The sequence below is a fragment of the Typopeltis vanoorti genome, chromosome 26 (genome assembly GCF_054136105.1).
Source record: "Typopeltis vanoorti isolate ZY-2024b chromosome 26, IOZ_Tvanoo_1.0, whole genome shotgun sequence".
NCBI classification, from domain to species: domain Eukaryota; kingdom Metazoa; phylum Arthropoda; class Arachnida; order Uropygi; family Thelyphonidae; genus Typopeltis; species Typopeltis vanoorti.
In genome coordinates, this window is record NC_143574.1 from 23,809,969 (window position 1) to 23,836,275 (window position 26,307).

Sequence of the window (26,307 nt, forward strand, 5' to 3'; positions counted from 1 at the left end):
AGAGACTTACTGTAACACCGTTGATCCTTGCAGGCAAGCCCGCTAGCCAATTGATCCTGGCTGGGTCATCCAGGACCACCTGTCTTGCCTAAGCAGGGGCCAAAGTAGTGCAAGACTACCAGGATCCCCCCTTTCCAGATGTCCACGGTCGCACCATGTGCGGCTTCATCGCATGGCAAACACAGCGGCAGGCATTGGATCCCAGTGATGGTGGTCTGGAAAAAAGGATAGTGAAAAAGACTCAGGAGAAGTAGAGCAAAGAATACGGGAAGAAAAGCAAAGAAAAAGAGGTAGAATGAAAAGGGCCAGTACTACCACTGGGAGGTCCCCTCCACCACAAACAGGTGCCCCACATGGAGGGGCCTCTCCCAGGAACTCAGATTTTAATCTTGAACTAAAGAAAATTGACTGTAGAACCCACACCATTTCACAGAAAAATATATTGCATTAGGGACCATGAGATGGTGATACTTGTTTGGCATCTCTTCACTGGGTGCTATTTAAAATAGATGGCCCGGCTAATGGCGTAATTTTGACTGCCCTTCAGGCACAAAAATTAGCGCTAAAATGGCTTTGACTCTTTATGGGAATAAAAGATATTACTGTTATTCATTTATTTTTAAATGTCAGTTTGAAATCCAGAAAAAAAAACATCAGCAATTTAAATTACATTTATTTATTATTCTCAAGTTTATGGGATAAAAAACCCAACTTAACTGGAACAAAAAATCTGCTTGCCTATGCCAGAGATTGAATAACTTGGGAATTGGTTGAAATAGCTTAGAAAAAGTTCCTATGGACAGTGACTAGAATTGAACTTAGATGCTCTTTCTTCAGGGCTGAAGTAGCGCACGCATCCACAATGCTAGGTGGGGACTGATGTGCCACTTCCACTGACAGGCACTCAACAAAGCCACACTTAAATCAATAGTTTGGCTTCACTATGTTGATGATGTGCCTTATGGTCCAGACACATTTTTGGTGGATTTTAACAGCAAACACCTCAAAATAAACTTCACCATAGAAAAAGAAATCAACAATTGTGTTCCCTTTTTTAGATACACTAGTGACAACTTTCTAATGGGTCATTATCCTTCTCCATGTAAGGTATTTACATGAACAATAACAAAACCACCATTGCCAACAGTATGACATCCTCAAAACCCTTACTCATTGACCCAAGGCTATTTGTTCAAACGATACAGCCCTTAGTAACATCTTTTCAGGCAATGGATACAGCCCATATAAAATAAACCCATGCCACCTTTAAACCTTTCAGTTAACTATCTACCTTCATATGATCTCCTAAAGATCAACTGTATCCTCTTGAGCATTCTGGAGTGTATAAAATTCCTTGTGCCTGCAGTTTGGCCTACTTTGGACAGACTAGTAGATTAGTTAATATCTGTCTTGAAGAACACAAAAATTACACCTGTGATCATCTGTATGGCAAGTCGGGATTGGCAAATTATGCTCTGGATTTTTCTTCCATCTGATCCTATGTAAAGGAGTTATAGGTCTAAGAGACTATTTTTAGCATTAGCTATGAAGCACTCTTCCAACCTCAATAAGTATGGTTGCATTAATTTACCAAACATCAGGGAGACTATCATTTTAAGACCTGATAGCCTGACTTGTCTAAATTAACTCTATGGTTATCTGACCCATATAAGGTACCATGTAAGGACATTAGTTCTGTTTTCAGTTACAATTATGCTCTGATGATGTTGGGTAGAAAAACAGCAAAATATTAGTGAGTTTAATAATTTTTTTTTTTTTAATTTTCTTGATGTCGTTTAAACTGTTAAACATTATTATGAATCATCAACAACACCTAAGTCTTTCTATATGTATTCTTTACATTTCATTTTGATACTATTCTACTACTGGACCTATGATGTTTTTGAAGTCAATAAATAGTTTATTTGATTAGTAAATTATCAGTAAATAGTTTATTAGACTACAATCTGCTGCATTAAAATGGCACTTCAGGTATTCAAACATTTTGAAATCCACCTTTCTATGAGAAGCAACCAGGCCTTTACACATTGTCTGAATTTAAACAAATATGATGGCATTTCATTTACTCCCCCTTTTATGGGAAATATAATTGTATCAATCTTTTGTAAATTACAAATTAGAGTCTTATTGTATTTCTGTGTGTACACACACTTTTTTTTTTAATTAGAAGTATTTTAATTGTATTCCATTGTCAATGTACTGAAGAAGCCTAAGATAGTAAGGTGAAAATTTTCATGTATTAAATTAATTTTTTTCTTGGAGAGTGCAAAAAAACTATTCTATTCCAATTTTAATTTTGGCCAATTCTTTGATGTTTCTTTGTTTGTTTGTTTTTTAAAAAAAACATCATAGTCATATCATCAGGCACTGACAATTTAACTTCTAACAGAAACTAATTTTGTTTGCAGCATCACTTTCCATTCATGTATTAAGCCTAATGGTCTATTATAGACAAGATGCTTCCTTAAGACTTTTGTTTGGATAAGATGCTTAATCTTCTTCATAGTCAGCTTTATCAGCCAACTTAACATATCTCCATGGACATATAGAGTCTATATGTCCATGGAGATTGGTTGCAGGATAAACATGGATTGCCAGGATTTGGTTATTAGGGTTCATTAGAGTTCTGAAGAATCTGAAATCATTAGGTAAGTATATTGATTGTTTTTGAGGTGGCAAAATCTGCTGTTTCCAACTATCATCAAATTCCTGACATGTACCCTCAAGGGGGTGTAGAGGATATGATAGTACTATACGAAAAATTTACATTCATTACTTCCTATCTACAATTTTCCTCCAAATCAGTCTGTTACCTCTAAAGATTACAACATTATCAGATCTTATATTTCTATCTTCCAAGGCACATTTTACCATATCAATCGATCTATATCTTGGTCTTCCTCTGAGTTTTTTTCCTGCCAACCTTGCAGAGAACACTTGTTTCGCTAACCTTTCCTCTCCCATTCTATTTAATTGACCATACCACCTGAGATTAGCTCTGTTAAAGCATTCCTGGATGCTGACAATGTCAAGTTCTTTCCTAATATCCTCGTTGTTAATATGATATTGCCATTGATGCCATCTATTCATTCCCCTAATCTTTCTCAGCACTTTACAGTCTCTATTCAAGTGTTTTACTTCTGACCAAGCTTTCCGATCCATAAGATAAAATTGGTTTGAAAACCGTCTTGTATACAGCTAATTTACTGTTTTGACTAATTTCTCTCTTATTCCATATAAATTTATTCAACTGACTTCCTACCATACCAGCTTTGTTGATTCTGTTGTCTATTTCTATATTTAATTTACCATCTTCAGTAAAAATTGTGTCTAAGTAACTGAAACGTTTAACTTGTTCTATAGGTTCTCCATTCACAATGCACTTGATATTTTCAACGTCTTTGTCTTGTTATTCCTGACCTTCATACCATATCTATTATAACATATTCAATTTAGTCATGGAATCTTGCAGACTTCTAGTGGATTTATTTAGAAGTATAACATCGCATAAAGCAAAGAGCTGACATTAACATCTCCAATTTTGATATCAGTTTAATAACTACCTTCCTTCATAATGTGATCCATATAGATAATGAATAACAGAGGGGATAATGCACATCCTTGTCTCACACCAGATTTAACATTAAACCATCTTCCTGTACTTCCTTCAGTTTTAATTGCTGAGTTACAACTCAAATAAAGACTAAGTATTGCTTGATAATGCCCCATTGACACCATATAATTGTAGCGTTTCAAATAGCTTCTCTCTCTCTTGGCACCTTGTCATATGCCTTTTCCAGATCGACAAAACTTAAATACAGATCTTTGTTATATTCCCATCATTTTTCAACTATTTATCATAAAGTGAAGATCTGATCCTGACAGCCTCTATTTGGCCTGAATCCAGCTTGTTCTTCACCAAGCTTCCCTTTCACAATCCTTCTCAACTGTTTCTCAAGTATACGTGAATAAATCTTACCACAAACATTCAGCATCCCTTTTTATATATGAGTACTATGAGAGCTCTACTCCAATCAGCTGGAATTCGTTCCTCTGTCCAGGCCTTCTGAACTATGCAGTGCAGCCACTGTAAGACTTTTATACCTCCATACTTGAGCATTTCTGGTTGAATATCATCTACTCCTGCTGTCTTTCCACATTTCAGGCCTTTGATGGCTTTTTCTACTTCAAGTATGGATATGTACTCATGACTGTATTCCCTGTTGAGTGTTTTTTTACCACTGTAGAATATCTTGCCACCTTCTTGATATTTATTTTCTATGTTCTTACCAAAGTCTTCCCATGACTTTTGTTTAGCTACTTTTACATAGTGTTTAGCTTTCTTACATTTGTCTCTATATTCTCTAAGAGTATAATAAATTTAGTTTAATCCTTTACCCAAGTGTAGGCAAACAAAGTTTTCGCCTAACATTCTCTAAGAGCACAAGCTGATTTATTTGACAGGAACTTTTAATATGCTTTCTTCTTTTCCTTCACTGCCTCTTTAATTTCCTGTGTCCACCATAGAGTTCTGATTTTTCTATCCTTGCAGACAATCTCACTATGCCTCTCTGGCTGAATCAATCAGTGTTTTCTTCAGGGCTTGCCACAGAATCTCCAAGGTTTGGTTCCTGTTCTCAAACTCTTTCGTTTTTTTCTTCAATCATGTTTGTGTCCTGGCACCTGAGAGAAAATATCACTATCAAAAATAACATAGTCAATGGGACTTTTCTTATTCCTTGCCTCTTCTCTCCATGTGAATTTGTGCACATTTTTATGTTAGTAATAATCAGTTCATGTCCTGAGCAGAAATCCAACAGGTATTTGCTATTATTATTAGCTTTGCTCTTTTCTCCAAATTTTTCCAAATTATTTTTGTATATCTGACAATCACTTCCTGCTCCTATTTAGATCCTTCAACAAGGACCAACTTTTCATTTTTCATTGTGTCAGTTGCTTTCTCTAAAGCCCCCCAAAATTCCTCCACTTCTACGGAACCATCGGCACAAATAAGTTTCATTACCCAGTTCCCCATTCTGATATTTGCCCAAATCACTCTACTTGACACTGCCTGCCATTCAAGAAGATTAGCCTCGTATTTAGTTTTGAATACTATGGCTACTCCTTTTTTTCCTTGATTGTCATTGACTGAATATAACATTTTGTATTTATTGTTCAGAAAAATCTCAACAGATTTTGTCTTTTTTGTTTCAATCACCCTTATTATGTCGATATGGTACTTATGAATTCCTCAGCTAGCTCCATTTCTTTGCAATTCAGGCTTCTTATGTTGATAGTACCAATTTTTAACTCTGGTGATGTTGAGTTGGGGTGTGCTTTCAGATTTGTTCCAGTAGCTGACTTTTCGCTGTTCGCCCTGGTTCCTGGTGAAAACAACAGGGACCTTGTTTAACCGGGCGATGCCCCAGCTGACATGAAATTCTGTCAAGTTGTACCATCATTTTATATTTTGGTTTAAGCCATTAAGAATACAATTTGGTCAGCTAAATCCCAAATCGCCAGCCCATCCTCATTCATTCAGTATCCAGGTAGATACTTAACAGGGTGCACAATGAGAAGGTGAGGATTGGACATTATGTCAGAAGCCCTGGTCAGTTCTCTGCATTCCTTTAAAGACTATGTAGAGGTCTCCTCTCAGTTATACAGCTTTGACCCTTAAGCATCCCTGTTTTCATCTATGATTAACTTATTTCTGCCCCAAAAAAAGACAAAGTTCCTCCCACCATAGATGCATTTTAAGTCTCCCTTGCCCAAATAGTAACATGCAGTGAAACCACTTAACCAAGGAGATTTTCAAGAAAGGCAGTGTGGTTTTAGTTAGCAAATACAGTCGACTCAAACTTAGAGATCAATGGAATAGTTTTTTTTTTTTTTTTTAAGGTAGACAGTTTGCTATAGTGAACTTACTCAACTTTTTACAGTGAGAGTCAACTGTAGGTTTCTTCTACAGCTCTGCAAAATTACAATAATCCTAATAGATTCTAACAGGAAACCTAGGAATTTTATTTATTTATTTAAGTGTCCTTTTTTTTACAACTTGTGAAGTATGATTTTATCTTACACAAGAATTATTTTTCTTTTCCAAACTCATTTTAAATATACTATGATTATCTAAATTAGACTATGCACTTACCTCCAACATATTCATTGCACATTTTAGTCTCTGGTAGTCATCTTTTGATATTACTGGATCAGCAGCATCACCTGATTTTAATGATAACAAACTTTACACAATCTCAAAGTTATATAAAGAAAGATTTAACAGTTAAATACATACATCACTTTACTTGATTTTTAATTCATTTGGTATACCATGAAATAGAATTTATCTGGTCTTCAGGATTATCAACTTAGCTTACCCTAAGTTCTCAATGGTATACTTTTGTACTATAGATTTCTAAGCTTTTCTTGAATGGAAACTGACATATGTCAAAGTAAATAACTTATGATATTAAAAAAATATTTCACAATACATTTATTTTTACAGAAGTGAGAAGAGATTCCATGTAAGAGATTTGTGCAACAACATGTCATTAGTAAAAATAACTTCTTCAATAACAATTAAAATGACTACTCGAAGTTTTGACTTTCATTTCGATGTATCAGAGTACATATAACAAAGAAAAGAAGTTAATCCAACAAAAATGCTGAGAGCCCAGTTGATTAGCAACAATAATAAGAGCAGATAACTGTATTTTATAAATTTTTGTTAGTTGCTTAAATTGTCATTTGACAAACAGTAAACTTCAGTTTGGTAAGGAAGTAGGTTAATTCTTATAACAACATACATAAAGAGCAGTGTAGAATCATATTTTGATACTGTAACAAAATGAGGAAATTAAAGACATAAAATTCCAGGAAGACAAAAAAAAGAAAGATATCATAATTTGAAAGGTTGACAAAGTAGATCTCTCTCTCTCTCTCTCTCTCACACACACACATGCACACACAGAGAGAGAGAGAATCTTGGTATCCGGAGAGTTCATCGAAAAGGCAATTCATCCAACGACAATTCGTCGCAAATGCAATTCATTGAAAAAACAGTTCACCGAAAATTTAAAATTTTCGAAAATGTTATGAGAAAATTGATCAATTTAGAACAAAACCTGAACCGTGAATAAGGAGATTACAATGCTACTTTCATAGGGAAAAATTATAGAACAATATGATTCTATAATAGGGAACAATATGGTTCTATAACATAGTCTTTATTGTCTCCGATAACTGTTTCCGGAAAAAAAGCCCAGCCATATCTATATTATGCCTGCTAACTTGCCTTTAGCAGAACAGGATTGATAAAAATTATGCGTAAATGGGATCCAACTAGCCAGGTCTTTCTAACTAAACAGCATCGTTTTTTCCGATTGAACTATGCGGGCTTCGTTATTATTATTGTTGCTAGTAGTAATATGCGACTTCAACTTTTACTTTTACAAGAAAATGTCGAACCGTTCCAGTTTTCAGTTCAGCTATATTCGGGGCGACAAAGAAATAATGTGTCCAAATTATGTACTGGATTACAAAACTCTCTGACTTGGCGAAATTAGTATAAGTTGCAGTACAAGAAGCAGTCTGCATGGTTAAGTTTTTTGTTCTAAATAGATTATTTTATCATAACATCATCGAAAATTTAAAATTTTCGGTGAATTATTTTTCGATGAATTGCATTTTCGACGAATTGTCTTTCGATGAATTGTTCATTCGATGAATTTTCCCGTAACCGAGAATCTTACCATCTGTTAATCCCATGTTGATATGAGTTGCTCAAAATCAAAGTCAGGTACACTAATCTTTTCTATTGGTATAGATATGAGTTCTCCTACTTAGCAATGATCTTAAAAAATTATATTGGATGTAATGACTCCTTTTACTTCACATCTGGTCCAACAGCTTTCAAAGTTGGAAATCTCAACTTTAGTTAAAGTAATTTAGATGCAATCTTTTTTTATTTACTGATGTTTCAGTGAAAGAACCTCTCAGTCATATCAAAAACTCCTTTGCTAGACTTAGATAACCTATAATTACCAATAGTCAAGCAATGGACATTCCACCTATCGTCAAGTTGTTTGTTAAGAAGCAATCCCATTTCAAGCCTTCTGTGTGGTACAGTGAGATAATATTTCTATTTTTTTGGAAAAACAGCCAGCAGGAACAAAATAATTTTTGTCTTTCCCTCAAAACATGTTTAAGGTTGATCATCCAGAAATTGCTAAAAACCTACTAATACTGAATCTGACTTTTTTGCCAAATCCCTCCATTACTCCAGCCAAAAATCTGACAATATTGTTACTCTAAAGGACAGAACCTTGTACATACACCTTTACCTTATAACATAAAGAATGATGAATAATCAATCTCATAATCAATAGATAAAATAAAATACATCATATAGCCTCTTCCACTAAACAGATGGTTCCATAAAACAGTTCTGACAAATATGACAAGTATGGTCAAAATAAAAGCACATCTTTTCAAGCAGAGAAAGAGGCCAACTAAGTGTCTTAAGTGGCAACTGATTTTTGATTCCTAATGTTGATCCATATTGGCCTCCAGAGCAGAGTTTCTAAGGAAAAGACCCAAAATTCTTTTCTCGGTTTGTTCTACTTCTTGTAGGTGTCCTTTAAGAGCATGACTAACATCCTGGGTGGGAGACTCAGAACCTCCCATTTAAAGATAAAGGTCAAGCATTTATGCAGGTTGACCATCAGAAAGAACCTAGTAGTAACACATTAAGAGACTTCTAAATCAGTTGATGAATCATTACTATTCAATCTGTCATGCATTTGGAATCCACAGGCCATGTATTTGAAAGGATATCCTCTGATATCCCATGTCAGGTAGCTACATAAAGAATTGCTCCACTCCTTTTTAGCTTAAAATTTCCTTACCTTATTCTGTGCATTTCACTTATCACTAAAAACTTTCTTTCTTCAAATCAGCCAGCCTGGTTGGCTGAGGGGACAACACACTTGCTCTCCAACCAGCAGGTTATGGGTTTTTGAATCCCACAGTGAGCTTTCTCACTTTGGCAAAATCACTGAAAACTTTCTTTCTTCACACCAGCCAATCTGTAACCAGAAAGTTTTATGGCTAAAAATGATAACACAGGAATTTATTTGTCATTACTCAAATAAATAAATTACACCTTAATTTTTACTAGTTTCACCATATAAAAGAACTGATGGCTTCTTCAGGGCTAGACACATCAAAACAAATGTAAAGAAAAAGATCACAAAGTTGATTAAACTCTGAAAAACCATTACAATGCAAACAGGCAAGTTCATGCTAGACTTTAAATGTGTTTATTTAAGTAATGACTAATAAATTCCTGTGTTCTGTGAACTCCTATTTTATGCTGATTTCACAACTTAATTTTGCCAGTATTGATCCAATAGCATTAAAATTAAACTATACCCAAAGAAATCCAAAAAACAAAAGAAAATTACACCAAATAATTAGAGCCATTCCATTATATTCAGATCAGTCTTTTCCCAAATATTAAATCAATATTTGGGAAATGTTTATGTATAGACACAGGCATGAGAAGCATTTTTGCTTATTACTTCTGCTTCTGGAAAAAAATACTATAAAGAAGTATGAAGAAACTCAGGATGCTGTTCCTAATTTTAATACCACCAAGGTCTTCACTCAACAGGACTTCTCATCTAAGAATATATAAAGAAGAGTTTGAAGCTACTATGGTTAATCATATTACATCTATAGCTACTTTAACAATCAAAATTCTGGTCTTTCTCTTCTGCTCCAGAGATTACCTCTCATCAAAACAAGTGCTTATCTTCTATAAATTGCTGGGCTGGTGGCTGAGAGGTTAGTATATCTGCTCTCCAGCCAAAAGGCTGCATGTTTGAATCCCACTGTGGACATGGATGTTTGTGATTGTCTGTGAAAATAGTAGCAGTGGTGGTCTGATCCTGGTCTTGTTTCTTGAACAAGTTACCATTCTTTTACACTTTTGCCAGAGGATGAGTGAAAGAACAGAGCTGAGATATGCTGGTGCTGGAATTTATTTCTGGATAAATAAAATCATATACTTCCTAGTGTATATGAATGATCTTTTTTCAATGATGAAAAATCCTGTTCATTTTGTGAATTAGCAGCATTATATGCACTCTTCCTATCCAGAAATCTTACAATGTGCAAATGAGTTCTCATGAACATCTACAGACATTTTTTAAAAATGTTGCAGTGGGGATAAAAATAACTTAGTATCTCAAAAATTGAATTCTTGCTTCATTTTACTCTCTCTCTTAAATGTGTGCATGCACACACACATGCCTGCTTCATCTGTCCCTAATTTTAATAGCACCAAAGTCTTCACTCAACAGAAGACTTCTAATCTAAGAATATATAAAGTTATGGTTAATCATATTACGAGCTGTGATGGTGGGCAGTAGATGGCGCTGATGCAGATGATTGGTAGTAGAGGTTTGGTGTAATAGTGGAGACGGAGAGTTGTACAATGGGTGTCCTCCCGCGATGAGTCTTCGTACTCCTTGGAGGTGTCACGAATAATAATAATAATATTACATCTATAGCTACTTTAACAATCAAAATGTTGGTCTTTCTCAAGACCAGGTAATATGGAATCAAGGTAATATGGAAATATGACTTTGCCTATTACTTTAGCATCTGCATCTCCATGGGTCTACTTCCCACTGTAAGACCTTAATAAAAGCCAAAACCTGTGTGGGTAGTAACTCTTCCCTTAATGCATGGCAACAAACAAGTAGCCCAGGTAATGAAATACTTCATGTGGAAACTTATTTATTCATGCTTGGGTAAAGGATAAAAACAAGAATATAATTGCTTGTTAAGTATAATTTATGTTTTTGATCCAGTGGCAAACATTACAGGGAACAAAGAAAGCAAGAAAAGATCTTTGCTGTTTGGTTGGTTGAGTGGATAGTGCCTCCACTCTCCAACCAACAGGCTCTGAGTTCAAGTATCAATAAAATATGGATATTTGTAAATGCCACCAGGTAAAGGATGAATTTCATCTGGCTTAACATTTCTTCACCTCATTCTGTGCATTTCATTTATCATTTTCTTATCTTGAAAACTTTCTTTCTTCAAACCAGCTGGTCATCAGTGGAGGATGGTGGTCTGGAATGAAATAGCTTGAAAAAAAAAAGTTCCATGTTTAGTTTATACAGCAGGTGTCAAACCCCTAGCCTACCCACAGTATTAATGCACAACATGCTTAACTTTTGTGGTTAGAGATGCCTATAAAAAGGGACTATAACAAAAGATCATTAGTGGGAAATGACAGGATACGCAAATACTGTAATATAGTACAATTTCATTCTACTTTTCATTTTTATCTCAAGATGTCTTTTTTATGCATAATCTCTTCTGAATAATTAATCTCCAAGTATTGACATTTAGTGAAGATAACTAACTTTTTGCTGCTCTTTTAGGTCATCTTTTTTTTTCAGTATTTAAAACTCTAACTGGCTTCTCTTCTCTAATTCCACTGAACAAGCAGCAGAAAATGCCAAAATATTTTCCATTGATAATGATTTAATATAAGATCTGTCCTTCTGACAGCATGGACCACTTCTTAACAATTTTCCTTTCAAATGTAGTATAGATATCAACTTTCATCTTAGTAACCCACAACATTATTACCTTGCATTTGGTAGTGTTTCATTTTCTATGAAACTTCCTTCAAACAACCCTTTTCAGTTTCGTGTTCTTTGAAATACAGTGGTGTCAAATGAATGCTTGACATGATTTATATTCTTCCTCTCATGTTCTAATTGCAATTTCTACCTTCTTGATTAAAAACATCTGCTTAGACCAAATAAGTGAAATTAATTTTGCTATAAGGAAGGTCTATTCACTCCCATTCCACTCCAAACTCCTACAACTACTGCAGTCATGACTCTAACAAGTGTGCCAAAGCAGTTCAAGTTAAAAAATATGGTATATTCAAGCAAACTGAGAAATAAGCAATAACAAAACCCCTCAAAATCTATAGAAAACTATAAATAAATCCAAGTCCAACCCTTTGAAGGTTGAAACAGCAACTCGAGCCTTCTGGTCCATTTCAAAGTTACTAGTAGCAACTTCTGCTATTCCATGCTAGTACCTCTTTCTCTCTCTATCGCTCAAGCCTTTTTTGCAAGTGACAAGGCTGTTTGTAAGCACCACATGAGGGGATGAATGATGCCCCCCTGCAACATTCATTTCCTCACTTAAAGATGATAAACAACTATACCAAGGAAAGCTCAATGCATGCCTCCTTCATTTTTCCCCCCACCAGAAGGACATAAAAAGGATCCTTAATTAATTTAGATACAAGTCATCTGGTCCTGATCCCCTTCCCCAACTGTACTCAAACTTTGTGCTCCAGAATTCATACCAATCCTTATCACTTTACAATAGGTCCCACATTTCTGGCAAGGATGGATTCATGCCTGTATTTAGCCCATTTACTATTCCCCCCCCCCCCCCACCCCACCAAATCCAACTTATCATCCTGTTATCCACCACTTCAATTCTCTTGAAAAACAATGGAGAAAGTCATCAACTGCAACTTCTTTGCTAACTGGAAATCAAACAATTAATTAATAAAAACTGATATGGATTCTCCCACTCTTGATCCCCAGTCTCTCCTAGCAAATATTACCTACCTTTGAAGGGTAGGTAGTGATGGCTAGGATATTAAAAGGTTTGAAGAAACTTATGTGGTCACTCTTGATATTCCTAGGGCACTTAATCATGTCTCTAACACAGCATTGCTCACCAAACTATCATTCTGGCCCATTTGACCCTTTGCAAAGAGGCTGCTAGCTTCCTCTCTTGAGATTTCCCTGTGATGCTAGAGTATACTAGAAATCTCTAGAAATGGACTGCAATGTACACTGATTACACAGCTGGGATTTTTAACTTGGGCTATTTGAGGTATGCCAAATTTTTATCTTAGACTGAACTGTCACACTGTGGGAGACCCAAGATTTGAAAAGTTGTGAGTGTGGGAGTTATGGGTGGAATGAGGAATGAATGCCCTTATTTCAGCAAGAGTTATTTCAGTTATTTGGTTAAAGCATAAGTTTTCACCTTTCCACAGGATGAAAACAGTAATCTAACTTGGAAAGGAGGAGTAAACATCATGGGTATTGTCTAATCTGTTGTTCTAATCTGCTGGCTCTATTATACCACTAGAGAACATAAGACTGATAATATCTGGAAGAAGGCCATTAAATAAACTGGGTTGCCAAGAAGAGAACTGACATCTATACTAGACCTCCAAATAGAAAAAATTAGAATAATCAAAGAAAATGTGTTGAATGATTTGCAGTTCTAATTTATTGCATCTGCAGAGTAGGAACATGACATAAAAAGCCTATATTTGAATTGCTCAGACGATGACGATGAATTAGCATATCTAACAGATAAGCTTAGGTGTTGATGGTTATTCATGACTTATTTTTCACGGTATTAACAACACCACACACACACTTTTATCACAAAGATGTTTTATTAACGCTTATATTTCAACTCAGCATCATCAGAGCACAACACACTTGTATACGCGACAGTGAGTGAGTGAAACAATATAATTGCAAAATACAAAAGATCTAAAGTCCTATTTTTGGTGCCCTCTAACGAGGAAAAAAAAAAAAAAAAAAAGCAATTATCCAGGAGTTTTTCTTAGGATAACCGTCTCCCATATTTTTGGCAAATTAATGCAACCATATTTGTTAAGGTTTGGCAGAATTCTTCAGAGCCATTGCTGACTCAAAAAATAATCTTTCAGATCTATAACGACTCCTAAACATGAAATCAGTGAAATATAAGCGTTAATAAAACATCTTTGTGATAAAAGTCTGTGTGTGGTGTTGTTAATACCGTTGTTAACAATGCGACTCCATGGTTACATAAATTACTAGTATCCATGATATTGATATACAATTATAGGTTATGAATACAGGTAGTCCTCAACTTACGACGATTTGCACTTACGATGGCCAAAAATTATTATTATTAAAAATTCTCTAATTTAACTTTGCTGCCAGCATATACATACATATATCACATTGCTTTTGTATATGCATTGCAGTGTCGCCATTAGTTGACAAGCAACACCTATCACCAATACGCAATAGCTGCTGCTATGATTCACCCACTTCTAACTTATCATAGCCTTTGGCATGCTAGTTGCTAATCAGCAGTTGAAGTGTTATTTTCTCGTTGCAATTTTTGTATCTCGTCGTAACCCTATCGTGTCCAGTAAGAGAAGTAATACTACTGATAAAAATTCCAACATAAAAAAGAAGGCGAGGAAAGCTTTAAGTTCAGATGTTAAAATGAAGGTCATTAAAGCATATGACAAAGGAAAGAAAGTTGGTGAAATAGCAAGAAGAAAAACTATCGCATTCAACTGTTTCAACAATTATAAAAGATAAATCAAGAATAATGGAGGCAGCTAAAGGGGCAGTTAATATAAAATGTACAATTTTAACAAAAAAAAAGAAGGGCCAATTCATGAAATGGAGAAGCTTTTAATGATATTGATAGATGGATCAAATCAACAAGAATATTCGTCTCGGTTTGTTTACGATTCAAACAAAAGCACACAGCCTATTTGACAATTTAAGGAAACAAGAAGATACATATATATGGTGAGCATACATTTAATGCTAGTAAAGGTTGGCTTTATCAATTCAAAAGCCGATTTAACGTATGTGTTATGCAAGTTAAACATACGAATAACGGGAGAAGCTGCTAGTTCCGATTTTGAAAGTGCTGAAATTATTAAGAAAAATTTGAAAGAGATGATAAAAGATGAAAGCTATTTGCTAGAGCAGCTTTTTAACGCAGATGAAACCGGATTGTTCTGGAAAAGAATGCCGAACAAACTTACATTCACAGATAAGCTACATCGGCGCCTGGTTTTAAGGTATTTAAAGATAGGATTACGCTTCTTCTTGGAGGAAATGCTGGTTTTAAATTAAAACCATTTCTTATGTTGAATTTTTTCTTGACAATTATTCATAAGACTATTACACTTTTTTTATATAATCTTTGTCAAGTAGCTTTATTTTATCCTCCTTCATGTTTCGCCAATCTTTTTCTATTGGCATCCTCAGGGAATACAAACTAGTAAGCTAAAACGAAAGTTACAGACTAGGTTATAACTGATGGTTCTAATTCATACAAAAAATTGGTATTTTGCGTGACAATGTGCGTGTCTCGTTAACATGATTTATTCGTTATGGTTCATGACGTAATTGTTATGAAAGTTCATTTCTTGATGTTTAATGATCTGATAAAAGTTTTCCAAATTTCTGGTAAAATTAGACCTTGATTCTTGTTTAGGTTTTCAGTTTTACGGGCGACTGTAGCTGCTTCTTTAAAGGTTCTTGAATTAAGTTAAATAGAAAACTAATTTATGAAAATATTATAACAGAAATCAAACAAATCAAGAATTTAAAAAAGTCCTCGACTTACGATGGAGACGTTGGAACGGAACCCACCCGTCATAAGTCGAGGACTACCTGTAATAATTTATGATTGACCAATATTAAAGTATATTTATAGTTTTTATTAAAAATGGGACAAAATTTACATTTTTATTAAAACAATGGGATGGCTGGGAAATATGAAAAAAAATGGTACTGTCCCATTCAAAATGGTACGTATGGTCAGCCTAATATACATATATATGTATACTCCAGATGATGACCTTAATATGAAGGTCAAAACATCAGGAAATTAAAGTAATTATTACTAACACAGTTGTAGTCTCCATAATTTTACTGAAACGAGTACTGCTCTGTATAATGTTCCATTTACCTCACATAATTGTAATGGAAGATTGTGGCAATGTTGGGAGGATAACATCCAAAAAGGATTAGCTGAGATGGGAACCTGAACTGGAATAGCTCAAGACATAAAGTAGTGGAAAAAGTTGGTACTTGCAACAAAGAATCTTAAAGGTTCAGCAAGCTAAAGAAGACTTGTACAACTCTGACCAACTTTTCTCTTGGCACCTTGTCATATGCTTTTTCCAGATCTGCAAAATTAACAGATCTTTGTTATTCACATGATTCCTTAACCAGCTGTCATAAAGTGAAAATCTGATCTTGCCAACCTTTATTTGGAATGGGAGCTATGAGAGGTTTACTCTAATCATCTGTAATTCAACCTTCTGAATTATGAAATGAAGCGCAGCCATGGCAAAACTTTTATACTGCTATTTTTGAGCATTTTGAGTTGAATATCATCTACTTTGAATATCAGCTGTCTTTACACATCACACAATTTTGATAAGTTTTTCTATCTCGAGTATTAACACATACTCCTGGTTGCATTTCTCTTGAATACTTTCTACCACTGTTTTGCCACTGATTGTTTCACTTAATCTTTTGAAGAAATCACTCCAGATATCCAGAATATCTATAGTTTCAGTTTTCATATCTTTATCATCTTTGATTCATTTTTCAGTACATTTGCCTCCATTTCTAAGCTTTTTTTTCAATAGCCTCCAGAGCATTTTGCTATCTTCTTGATATTTATCTTCCCTATTTTGACCAAAGTTCCTGATATTTATCTTCTATATTTTTACCCAAGTCTTTCCATGACTTTTGTTTAGCTACTTTTACACACAACTCAGCAATCCTATTTTCTATTTATTCTCTCAGGGCATTTTCTGATTTACTTGCTAGGAACTTTTGGTATGTGTATGCTTTCTTCTTTTCCAGGACTGCCTCTTTAACTTTTTGAATCCATGGATTTCTGAATTTTTTATCCTTGCAGACAACTTTTCCACATGCCTCACTAGCTAAATAAATTAATGTCTTCATCATTAATTATTTTATCTTCCTTGATAATCTTTGTATGGTGGAGTCTACAGTTCTCCCGTAGACTGCCATAGCAGGTTGAGCAAATGCAAAATTTGCACAACTTTAATTCAATTTAAAACTTTTTATCTATTTTTATCCTGCTAAAATTAAGTGATGATCACTTTGAATTTCAGATTCCTTGTATACTCTTGTATCCTGAACCAGTGTAAAGATATCATTATCAACAATAAAATAGTCAAGACTTTTTTTTTTCTTCTTCTGTCTTCTCTCCATGTGAATTTATGTACATCTTTACATTAGAACACAGTACCAGTGATGACTAGTCCATGACCTGAACAGAAAACTAACAGATACTGACCATTATTATTGGCTTTGCCCTTTTCTCCAAATTTTTCCAAAGCATTTCTATATGTCTAGTATAAATTTCCTATTTTGGTGTTTAAATTTCCACCAAGGATCAGCTTTTCCATTTTCTTTGACAGCTGACTTCTCTAATGACACACAAAAAATTCCTGCACTTCATTAGGAGAACCTTTTGTGAGACCATAGGAACAAGTAAGTTTCACTGTACAGTAACTCTATTTTGAAATTTGTCCACATAATTCTACTTGATATAAACTTGACATAAATGGTGTTATCAATACAACAAAGATAAAACAAATACTGCTAAATAATTATATTATATTCAGGAATGATCAAGAAAAGGATGGAGTACTTATAGAATTTAACATTAAATACAAATATAATCTTTTTGAATGGATGGAAAGATCTCTCTAAATTAGAATGATCCAGGAAAATTTCAAAATGGACAACTGGACCATAAGACTTATTTGTGCCTATGTTCACACAGAATGTTCTAATAGGAAAGAATTAGTAGCAAGGAATTTTTCAACTAATCAGAGAGAACAACTAACAGAAAGATAAAAGGAAAGATAGTTTGTCTGAGACATAAATAACAGAATAGGAAATTAATCTCAAACAATCCCTGCCAGCCTGTTTGGCTGAGTGACTATAGTGCACTTGCATTTCAACCAAGTCCGTGGATTCAAATCCAACTACAAACAAAACTGTTTGTGAATTCTCTAGGCGGAAGATGAATTTTATTACCTGCTATGAGACCAGTGCCTTGCTCCTAGGCCTGAAATTGTTTGTAAGAAAGTTATCTGTTGAGTTTTTAGAACAGAGTTGCTAGACACTTCTTCTTTTTTTTTTTTTTAATATTTACTACGTTTTGTTTTACTTTTATAATTTTTTCACCATACCACTGCAAAAAAGTGCAGGTATATTCTAGAATATTAATTTGTCAATAAATAAAAAAAAAAAATCTAAAGACAGTTTGAAAGAAAATGTGTCACTTGGCATGTATCAGTTGACCACATGATCATCTTCCAACTGTGTGATTTCAAAATCCATGTGTTAAGGCTTAAGTGCCGGGAAAAACTCATGATAAAAGTTGAATAAAAGTTGAAACAGCACTATGAAATTATTAAAAATAGTATTTTATGCTTCGAATATTGTCTCTGTAACAAGATGAAATATTGGAAGCATTAAATACTATTTTTAATAGTTTCCTAGTGCTGCTTCACTCCATTAAACTTTTATCATGTGTGTTTTTCAAACTCGTCACTAAATTCAAAATCTGTTGTATCTAAACACACTAACTGTCATTGGTCTAATATGTAAACTTGCTGCTAATGCCACAAGATTGTTAATATTTTCTCTTCAAAATATAATTCACAATACATTGTTCACTTTGTCACTGTATTACGAACTCTTTTTAGTAAAAAAAAGTTTTCGTAGCTTGTATGATTATATTATGGGTTGAAAGATTCCAAATCTTTGGGGTGCTTAAGGGTCAAAGCTGTATAACTGAGAGGAGACCTCCACACAGCCTTTAAAGGAATGCAGAGAACCGACCAGGGCTTCTGACCTAATGTCCAATCCTCACCTTCTCATGGTGCACCCTGTTGGGTATCTACTTGGATACTGAACGGACGAGGATGGGCTGGCAATTTGGGATTTAGCCGACCAAATTGTATTCTTATTGGTTAAACCAAAATATAGAATGATGGTACAACATGACAAAATTTCATGCCGGCTGGGGCGTCGCCCAGTTAAACAAGGCCCCCGTTGTTTTCACCAGGGAACCAGGGCGAACAGCGAAAAGTCAGCTACTGGAACAAATCTGAAAATAAACCCCAACTCAACATCACCAGAGTTAAATATCGGTACTATCAACATAAGAAGCCTGAATGGCAAAGAAATGGAGTTAGCTGAGGAATTAGACAAGTACCAGATCAACATAATAGGGGTGACTGAAACAAAAAAGACAAAAACTGGTGAGATCTTTCTGAGCAATAAATACAAAATGTTATATTCAGGCAATGACAATCAAGGAAAAGGAGTAGCCATAGTATTCGACACAAAATACGAGGCTAATCTTCTTGAATGGCAGTCAGTCTCAAGTAGAGTAATGTGGGCAAATATGAGAATAGGGAACTGGACAATGAGACTTATTTGTGTCTATGGTCCCACAGACAGTTCTACTAAGGTAGAAGTGGAGGAATTTTTTGAGGCTTTAGAAAAAGCAACTGACACAATGAAAAATGAAACGTTGGTCCTTGTTGGGGATCTAAATAGCAGAGTAGGAAATGATTGTGAAACATACAAAAGTATTTTGGGAAAATTTGGAGAAAAGAGCAAAGCTAATAATAATGGCAAATATCTGTTGGATTTCTGCTCAGGACATGGACTGGTTATTACTAACACCATGTTCCAACATAAAAATGTGCACAAATTCACATGGAGAGAAGAGGCAAGGAATAAGAAAAGTCTCATTGACTATGTTATTGTTGATAGTGATGTTTTCTCCCTGGTGCAGGACACCAGAGTGTACAGAGGATTTGAAATTGGAAGTGATCACTACTTAGTCTTGAGCAGGATAAAATTGAATTTCATATTGAAAAGAATAACATGTAAGAAAGTTTTAAAGCAAATAAAAGTTGAGCAGCTCTCAGATGTGAGCTGTAGACTAAAATACACAAAGATTATTGAAGAAAAAATGAAAGAGTTTGAGAACAGGAATCAAACCTTGGAGACTCAGTGGCAAACACTGAAGAAAACAATTGATTCTGCCAGAGAGGCATGTGGTGAGGTTGTCTGTAAGGATAAAAAAATCAGAACTCCCTGGTGGACACAGGAAGTTAAAGAGGCAGTGAAGGAAAAGAAGAAAGCAAACCAAAAGTTCCTCTCAAATAAGTCAGCCTGTGCTATTAGAGAATATAGAGACAAAGGCAAGAATGCTAAACACCATGTAAAACTAGCTAAACAAAAGTCATGGGAGGACTTTGGCAAGAATATAGAAAATAAATATCAAGAAGGTGGCAAAATATTCTGGAGGTTGTTGAAGAAGCTTAAGAATGGAGGAAAGAGTGCTATAAAAGGAATTAGAGATGATAAAGGTGACATGAAAACGGGAGAAAAAGATATCCTTGAAGTATGGAGTAATTACTTTGAAAAACTGCTAAATGAAACAAGCAGTGATGACAGCACAGTGGTAAAAAACAATGACCAGGCATGCAGTCAGGAATACATATCCATACTTGAAGTAGAAAAAGCTATCAAAGCTTGAAATGTGGAAAGGCAACAGGAATAGATGATATTCGACCAGAAATGCTGAAATATGGTAGTATAAAAGTCTTACAGTGGCTGCACTGCATAGTTCAGAATGCCTGGACAAAGGGAAGAATTCCCGATGATTGGAGTAGAGCTCTCATAGTACCCATATATAAAAAGGGAAATAAAACTGAATGTGAGAATTACAGAAGTATTTCCCTACTGAGTGTTCCTGGCAAGATCTATGCAAGTATACTTGAGAAACGGTTGAGAAGAATTGTGGAAGAAAAGCTTGGTGAAGAACAAGCTGGATTCAGGCCAAATAGAGGCTGTCAGGATCAGATCTTCACTTTACGACAAATAGTCGAGAAAGCATGGGAATATAAAAAAGATCTGTATTTAAGTTTTGTCGATCTGGAAAAGGCATATGACAAGGTGCCAAGAGAGAAGCTATTCAATACGCTGCAGTTATATGGTGTTAATGGGGCATTATATCAAGCAATACTTAGTCTTTATTTGAGTTGTAAGTCAGCAGTTAGAATTGAAGGAAGTATAGGAAGATGGTTTAATGTTAAATCTGGTGTGAGACAACGATGTACATTATCCCCTCTGTTATTCATTATCTTTATGGATCACATTATGAAGGAAAGTGGTATTAAACATGATATCAAAATTGGAGATGTTAATGTCAGCTCTTTGCTTTATGCGGATGATGTTATACTTCTAAATAAATCCGCTACAAGACTGCAAGATTCTCTGACTAAATTGAATAGCTGTTGTAATAGATATGGTATGAAGGTCAGCAATAAAAAGACAAAGACAATGAAAATAGGCAGAATCATTGAAAATGTCAACTGTGTCGTGAATGGAAAACCTGTGGAACAAGTAAAACATTTCAGCTACTTAGGCACAATTTTTACTGAAGATGGTAAATTAAATATAGAAATAGACAACAGAATCAGCAAAGCTGGTATGGTGGGAAGTCAATTGAATAAATTCATATGGAATAAGAGAGAAATTAGTCGCAACACTAAATTAGCTGTATACAAGACAGTGTTCAAACCAGTTTTAACTTATGGATCTGAGAGCTGGGTCAGAAGTAAAACACTTGACCAAAGACTAGAGACCACAGATATGAGAGTCCTGAGAAAGATTATAAGCGTGAACAGATGGCATCAATGGCAGTATCATATTAAAAACGAGGATATTAGGAAAGAACTTGACATTGTCAGCATCCAGGAATGCGTTAGCAGAGCTAATCTCAGGTGGTATGGTCACTTAAACAGAATGGGCGAAGAAAGATTAGCAAAACAAGTGTTCTCCGCCAGGTTGGCAGCAAAACGACCCAGAGGAAGACCAAGATATAGGTGGATTGATACAGTACAAAGTGCTTTAGACGATAGAAATATAAGATCTGATAATGTTGGGGTGTTGACAAGTAACAGACTGATTTGGAGGAAAATTGTAGATAGGAAATTAATAATGATGTAATTTTTTTCATGTAGTACTATCATATCCTGTACACCAGTTGAGGGTACATGGCAGGAATTTGATGATGATGAGATTCCAAATCTATGTGGGTGGGGAGGTTTCAACCAGTATACTAGTATTCAACACAAAAAGTATGCTAAGAGATAACATGGCCACCTACGAGTTATTTTGCAGCTGGCACTCAACGTGTTAATTAGGTAGCAGTCCTTATTGAATGTTACACCACCTGTGTGTGCAATCTATACATGTTTAATTGTGTTTGTCACAAGTTGTTTTCTTGAAGTGTCGCTCTCCCCAACTACAACTAAAAATAACAAACATAGAACTGGATTTCACCAAACTAAATTCTTCCAAACAGAAAAGTTCATAATTTTTGTTTCTACTATATGTACATTGAATTTGTATAACTAAAAATGGATTTAATAATTTAAAAAAATAATAATAAACAAACTGTTTGACATATTTGTAATTTTAAAGAGAATTAGATTTTATTTAACTAAACAATACAAACCAACAATTTTGTAAGTTGTCAGAGTTACATCATCAGGGATATGAGATTTATATTAAAAAATATATATATAAAAAATTAATTACACAAGAGATTTTTCACAAACTTCAGCAATCTAGTGCATATAAACAGAGTGACAAAAAACCATTTGATTAAATGTGTACGTGCTTGAACAAGGCTTGTTGTTACCATTCTGGCAAAAAGCATGTCATATCCTAACTCTGCAATTGTTAGATTTTTGATAAATGCAGACTAAATTTGTTATGCAATGGGAATATGGAGCATTTCTGAGACTTCTTTGATTTTTTTTTTTTTTTTTAAATAAAAACGGTTATGATCAATATACAACATTTATATTTCCAAAATATTTGGTGAGCTGTATGTGTGAAAGGCTAATCCTGATCTGTGCTTTTTCTTCTTAACATGCTTTACATGTTCAGACTGTCCCCTCATCTAATGTACATAGGAAATGTCACAAGAGCAATGAGAATTTTATAGTCCTGGTTTCTTTATGACAGGATGTGGAGGTTTTGTTGGATGTAAGAAATTAGAAATCTATACATTGGGAAATGAGCAACTTTAACATTGTGATTACGAAGCACAGCTGAAACTTTCTCTGTAACATTTTTAATGTAAGGTAATGTGATTGCAGCATTTTTTAAATTCTGTTTATTAGAAGAAACTGTTGGAAGCATTTGAATAAAACTAGCTTTGTTTAAATGCCTGCACATTAGTTAACCCAATGGATTTTTTGTTGCTCTGTTTATACGTACTAGAATGTTGAAGTTCATGAAAATCTGTTATGTGCAATTAACTTTTTTTATTTTATTTTATTTTTTTAATACAAATCACATACCTCCCACGAGGTACGTCCAATGACTTAAAAAACTTGTTGGGTCATATTGTTAAGGTTTCTCATTAAGAAATGTGGTCTCCATACCAGAAGTGAAATGTTTTTATTTGTAATTTATTATATCATAAATGTTAAAAAATAAATATCTTTATGATTCACATTCAAATGTGCAGACAATCAGTATATGAATACAGATGCTCTACAATATTTTTATTTATTATTATTATTATTAGATCTCCATGAAGTCAATGACTCATCACAAGAGGTCTTCTATCACACACATACAGCTCATCATACTGTGACTTGAATGAATTTAATGTCTCCACACTCACTACACTTTCAGGCAATGCATTCAAACCATCCACAACTCTCTGCACAAAAAAACTGCACTTCATCCCCTTTGCTCACACCATCCTGATATACAGCTTCCAGGAATGGCCTCTTGGTCTTGCATTATCTCCACTCATTCCATCAAAAATTGAATCTACATTAATTTAGTAATAACTCCTTACCAACTTATACATCTCGATAATGTCTAATCTGCATTCCATAGACCAGAAACCACTTTAGTCAATCGTCTCTGAACCTGTTCCAACACCTCAACCTTTTGAAAACCTGGTAACCAAATCTGTGCACACAGAATCATGTTATGATTCTGTGTGCACAGATCTGAGAAGTACAAATCCATTGGGCTCTTCATAGTTCATCCCACCTCTCCAAACAACTGTATATCGCCTGTATATAAATTAAACAGTAACGTGCCCAAAACACCAACTGTATCCAGTTGGTGTTTTGGGCACATTATGTGCAACTTTCCTCCTCTGGGATATCACTTCCCCATACACAACTTGCTAAAACCTATGATACAGCCAATCTCCAATCCTGTATACTAATCTCCTAACCAACCCTATCTATTCCTGTTTAATTACCAGCTTGTCATGTCACAATCTAGTTAGATTGCTAAAACATGATCTTCCTTTAGCAAACCTATGCTGTCCATCAAAAAGAATATTATCATCATCAACCCAATTCTGAATACTGGACTCACTAGCCTCTCAATCTTTACAACTCTAAACAAACAGACTGTAATTTGAAGCCTTAGTCTTATCACCCCTTTATGAAGCACAACAATGTTGCCCTCTTTCCACTCCCTTGAAACTTGGGAAAATCTAAGACTCGTGTTAAAGCTATTGTTAATATTATTAACATCAAGTTTTACTCAATTCCTCATATACTTCTTGCTCACTCACCATCAGTGGCTCCTCCTTCCTTCCAACGACTCTCACAAGGATGAAATACTTTTATGAAATGCTCATTTAATATCACTACAATATCCCCTCGCAAAGTGAGTTACCTCTCTTACTTACTTTTGGTACTCCTTGTGCAAATGACTATTTCCATCATTCATGTTATGCTGCCTCCATAATGTCTTCTCCCAGACTGCATGCTTAGTCTCTTCAATCATCCATTTCACACCTGCCTTACCGAGTTCTTGACGTTTGGAATACATTTAAACATTGCCTCTGCCTGACAGGAACTGTCTGGCAGAGGCAATGTACCTTATCCCTTCTGTTATTTATTATCTATATGGATCACATTATGAAGGAAAGTGGTATTAAATCTGATATGAAAATTGGAGATGTTAATCTCAGCTCTTTATTCTATGCAGATGATGTTATACTTCTAAATAAATCTGCTACACGTCTGCATGATTCCCTGACTAAATTGAATAACTCGTGTAATAGATTTGGTATGAAGGTCAGCAATAACAAGACAAAAACAGTGAAAATAATCAGAAGTATTGAAGATATCAGCTGAATTTTGTTTGGAGAACCCTATAGAACAAGTAAAATATTTCAGCTACTTAGGCACGATTTTTAGTGAAGATGGTAAATTAAATATGGAAATAGACAACAGAATCAACAAAGTTGGTATGGTAGGAAGTCAACTGAATAAATTTATATGGAATAATTGAGAAATTAGTCAAAATACTAAATTAGCTGTATACAAGACGGTGTTCAACCCAATTTTAACTTATGAATCTGAGAGCTGGGTTAAAAATAAAACACTTGACCGTAGACTAGTGACAACAGATATGAGAGTCCTGAGAAAGATTAGAGGTGTAACCAGTGGCAATGTCATATTAAAAATGAGGATATTAGGAAAGAACTTAATATTGTTATCATCCAGGAATGTGTTGGCAGAGCTAATCTCAGGTAGTAATGGCCACTTAAACAGAATGGGAGAGGAAAGATAAGTAAAACAATTTTTCTTTGCCAGGTTGGCAGGAAAAAGACCCAGAGGAAGACTAAGATATAGGTGGATTGATACAGTAAAAAAGTGCCTTAGAAGAGAGAAATATAAGTTCTGATAATGTTGGAGTCTTGACAGGTAACCGACTGATTTGGAGGAAAATTGTAGATAGGAAGTTAGTAATGGTGTAGGTTTTTCATGCAGTACTATCATATCCTCTACACCCCTTGAGGGTACATATCAGGAATTTGATATTGATGATGAAAATCACCCATAACGATCAGCCTTTTCTTATTAGCTATTTATTTGTATAACTGTGTATTGTTCATATATTATATACAGTGGTTCCCAACCTTTTTTGCTCCGTGCACCCCTTTTACCATATGTCTGGATATCATTCATTCATTCCTTCCCAAGATTGTCTGACTAAAAGGTGTGTTCAAATAATTTGGACACAATATTTGGATAAACTATCAAGAAAACTTTTTTATTTGTAAAGCATACAGTATATAAAAATTTATGCCTAACACATAATCCATACCAACTATGGTCCCAATCCCCCCCCCCCCAGTTGGAAACCCCTGTTGTATAGTGTTGATTTTTTTTTCATGTAGTGAACTCATTTGACTAAGTTGGTCTATCCAATAGAAGAATTACAATTTAATGTTTTGGTTATGTTTAAAATACATAAGTTAAAAGACTTACTTATTTCA

The 26,307-nt window shown here is 34.7% G+C and overlaps 1 protein-coding gene across 3 annotated transcripts in view; it reads right to left on the reverse strand.

Annotated features, from left to right (window-relative positions):
* The window catches only part of LOC150092414 (golgin subfamily A member 2-like), a 380,033-nt gene that overhangs the window by 59,254 nt on the left and 294,472 nt on the right, over positions 1-26,307 (reverse strand). Inside the window, exon 19 of one of the 3 annotated variants that reach the window (XM_090415174.1) lies at positions 6,176-6,228. In XM_090415174.1, the coding sequence (XP_090271300.1) occupies positions 6,176-6,228 (53 nt within the window). Of the gene's footprint in view, positions 1-6,175; positions 6,247-9,059; positions 9,111-26,307 lie in introns of those variants that run through there. The other 2 variants (XM_090415173.1, XM_090415175.1) reach the window with 2 other exon arrangements.